The following is a 3,237-nucleotide window of genomic DNA, read 5'->3' on the forward strand; positions in this document are numbered from 1 at the left end:
TTTGGAGGGTCTCATATCTGTGGCTAGTTCTTATTCAAAGAGACCTGGTATTTCTGGAGCCAAGGTGAGTCCCCCAGCTTGGCTCTGAGCCACTTCTGACAGCCCCTATAGGGGAGGCAGTGGGTGTCCTGATCCTCTTATGTGGACAGTAGGGACACTGCAGGGAGCCTTACTGACAACTTCTCAGCTGAGGTCTAGAAGCTACTCTGGCATCCTTGTGTTGGCCACAAGATGGGTGTTTGTAGTCAGACTGAGATTATTTTAATGGGACACTGTGGATATGTGAAGTGGGAGAGCCCCAGAGTTTGGCTGCACCCTGACATCAGTGTGTGTGTGTGTGTGTGTGTGTGTGTGTGTGTGTGTGTGTGTGCGCACACATGTGCACATGCGTGTGTTTGTGTGTGTTTGCACCAGTGGTGTCTTCACAGGCTCTAAATCAGAAATGCCCACAGATGCTGTCAAACGTTTCCCTGACTGTGAAGTGCTGGGCTGGGCAGGGGACCCAGGTGGCTTGTGAGTTCTTGTCAGGAGCATAGAGCATCCAGATCTGACTATCTAGGTGTCCCTTTCCTCTAGAGTGGCAAATCCATTGTAGAGCTAGGAGTGGAACAGGTGCATGGCCTGTCCTCGAGTGCAGAGGTCCCCTGGGATTCTTGCAGGGCCGTTCACCTCCCTAAAGACTCTGGCAGCCAGGATATGGCTGCAGGTAAGCACCATCTATGTGGTCCACAAACCAGGATATGGTGCAGGTAAGCACCATCTATGTGGCGCTGGGCTTGGTGCATTGTAGGCACCAAGTAGCATCTGTTCTCAGATTTGACGGTAAAGTTAGTTACAGCAGCCACAAGCCTAGGCTGTGGGTGTGCCTGACCAGCGTTGGGCTCAGATGTCCATGGAGGTGGGGATAGCCTCACAGAATGTCCTGGGGGCAGTCTCCCCAGGACACTATGGTGCCAGCACTGCAGCTCCAGCAGAGGAACCATAGGCCTGAAGCTCCCTGTGATATGTGCTGGGTATGGCGGTGTGTTCCCAGCATGAGGGGGCTGCTCTGCAGTGTCGCAGAGTTCACTGGATGGATGGGGGATTGTCTCACCCACAAAGCACAGGCTATGCCAGGGATACCTGGTACTTCTGAGGCACCAGCCTGAGTCACAGCCCTCCTCTTCCTGATGTCCCTGGTGATGCTACTGCAAGCCAATGGTGTTATCTATGTAACCGTGGTGACAAAGGACTTCAGTCATTGAGCATGGGTCAACAGCCCCCTCTCATCCTTTCAGAGCTCAAATCCTTCTGTCCTCCCAGCTCTTCCTCCTAGCAGAGGCCTGGCCAAGCCCCCTGCCTACTTCCTGGGTCTTGGGGATAAAGGGACCGAGAGGCCTAAACAGGAGGAAGTTGCAGAGACCCAGCAGGGTAAGGCCACCATCTCCTCTTTTCCTGGATGCCGCTAACCGGATCTCAATCATCTCCATCCCAACCTGGGCAAGCCCAGTCCCCTCCATTCCTCCCCATGCTTCTGTCTTTGCCCAGAATCCTGCAGAGGCTCCAGCCTTCTCCATCCCCATCTGGGCTACTCCCAGACCCCTCTCACTTCCCACCTTTGTGTCTCAATAACAGATGCTGAGCCAGTTGGGTCTGACCCTCGTCTTTCTTGGGTCCTCCATTGCTGGAACCCCAGGTGAGTCCATATCCCCATGCACTTCCTCCATTCTACAGAGGCTCCAAACAGATCTGTCCCCAGCATCATGGAGAAATGCATGCGACCGGTTCTGCTCCAGTGTGGGTGTCAGGCTGAGCACTGGCCCTCCTGACCCTTCTTCTCTGTTGCTTGTAGCATCTGTGCCTGAGGATGTGCTGGTGGGCATCGTGGGGGGCCATAGTGCCCCACAGGGGAAGTGGCCATGGCAGGTCAGCCTGAGGGTCTACAGATACAACTGGGCCTCCTGGGTGCACATCTGCGGGGGCTCCATCATCCACCCACAGTGGGTGCTGACTGCCGCCCACTGTATTCATGAGTGAGTTTCTTTGTTATCTAGTGTTGGGTAGGATGTGGGGTGAATCAGAAAGGCTGGACCAAGAAAGGTTGTTCTAGAAGCCTGGGTTCTAGTTGATTCTGTCCAGGACTGTGGAGAACTTCCCTATCGCATTAGACTTCCCTGTAGGCTGTGGAGAACTTTCCCGTAGTCACAGCCTCTTTCTGACCTCAGGAGCGATGCTGACCCATCGGCCTTTCGGATCCACCTTGGGCAGGTGTACCTCTATGGGGGCGAGAAGCTCCTGAAAGTGAGTCGAGTCATCATCCACCCAGACTTTGTCCGTTCTGGCCTGGGTTCAGATGTGGCTCTGCTCCAACTGGCACAGTCCGTACGATCCTTTCCTAATGTCAAGCCAGTCAAGCTGTCCCCTGCGTCTCTTGAGGTCACGAAGAAGGATGTGTGCTGGGTGACTGGCTGGGGTTCAGTGAGCATGCACGGTAAGTATTGGGGAAGGATTTGAACCATGGGAGCAAACTTACCACCTGAGGATTCCTGGTGGGTGGCACCAATGGCCTGGGGGGCAGGATCCAGAGAGCAAAGAGAGTCGCTGACAAGCATGACTAACTAGCTACATCACCAAGTTTTTCTAGCATCTGTCAGAGTCTCTCTCTGTACCTGAGGGTAGTGACAGCTGGGCCCAGGATCTACACCTCTGAGGTGGAATGGATGCTTCTTATTTTCCGATGATTATGATGATGATGATGATGATGATGATGATGATGATGATGATGTAATTTGGAGAAAATATCAGGGGCAAAAAAAAGTCTCTTTGGCTCTTGACTGGCAAGCAGACAGAATCATGTGTAGAAGTCATAGAACTCAAAGGTAGACGTAGGCTCTTCAGGCTCGCATCTACATATTCTTTCCCAGGGGGATGATGCTGAGATCGGGGAGGGACCCGGACCTGGACAGGAAGGGAGCTATGCTGGAGATAGTTCTCCCCTGTATCCCCAGGTGGAGCAGCAGAATTGTGGGATAGGTGGGGAATCTATGGACCACCGGCCAGCCATACCTCTCTTCTCCTCAGAATCGCTGCCTCCTCCCTACCGCCTGCAGCAGGTGCAGGTAAAGATAGTGGACAACACCCTTTGTGAGAAGCTGTACCGCAACGCCACCAGGCTCTCCAATCATGGCCAGAGACTGATCCTACAGGACATGTTATGCGCAGGCAGCCATGGCCGAGACTCCTGCTATGTGAGTCCTG

General features: G+C 53.7%; 1 protein-coding gene across 1 annotated transcript in view; it reads left to right on the forward strand.

The window, feature by feature from the left end:
- Positions 1-1,614: 1,614 nt before the first annotated feature.
- Positions 1,615-3,237, forward strand: part of LOC116910454 (serine protease 29-like) — a 1,858-nt gene continuing 235 nt past the window's right edge. Inside the window, exons 1-4 of the mRNA XM_032914320.1 lie at positions 1,615-1,675; positions 1,832-2,012; positions 2,205-2,470; positions 3,061-3,227. Coding sequence (XP_032770211.1) covers positions 1,615-1,675; positions 1,832-2,012; positions 2,205-2,470; positions 3,061-3,227 — 675 coding nt within the window. The remainder of the gene's footprint in view (positions 1,676-1,831; positions 2,013-2,204; positions 2,471-3,060; positions 3,228-3,237) is intronic.

Source organism: Rattus rattus, chromosome 9, assembly GCF_011064425.1.
Source record: "Rattus rattus isolate New Zealand chromosome 9, Rrattus_CSIRO_v1, whole genome shotgun sequence".
NCBI classification, from domain to species: domain Eukaryota; kingdom Metazoa; phylum Chordata; class Mammalia; order Rodentia; family Muridae; genus Rattus; species Rattus rattus.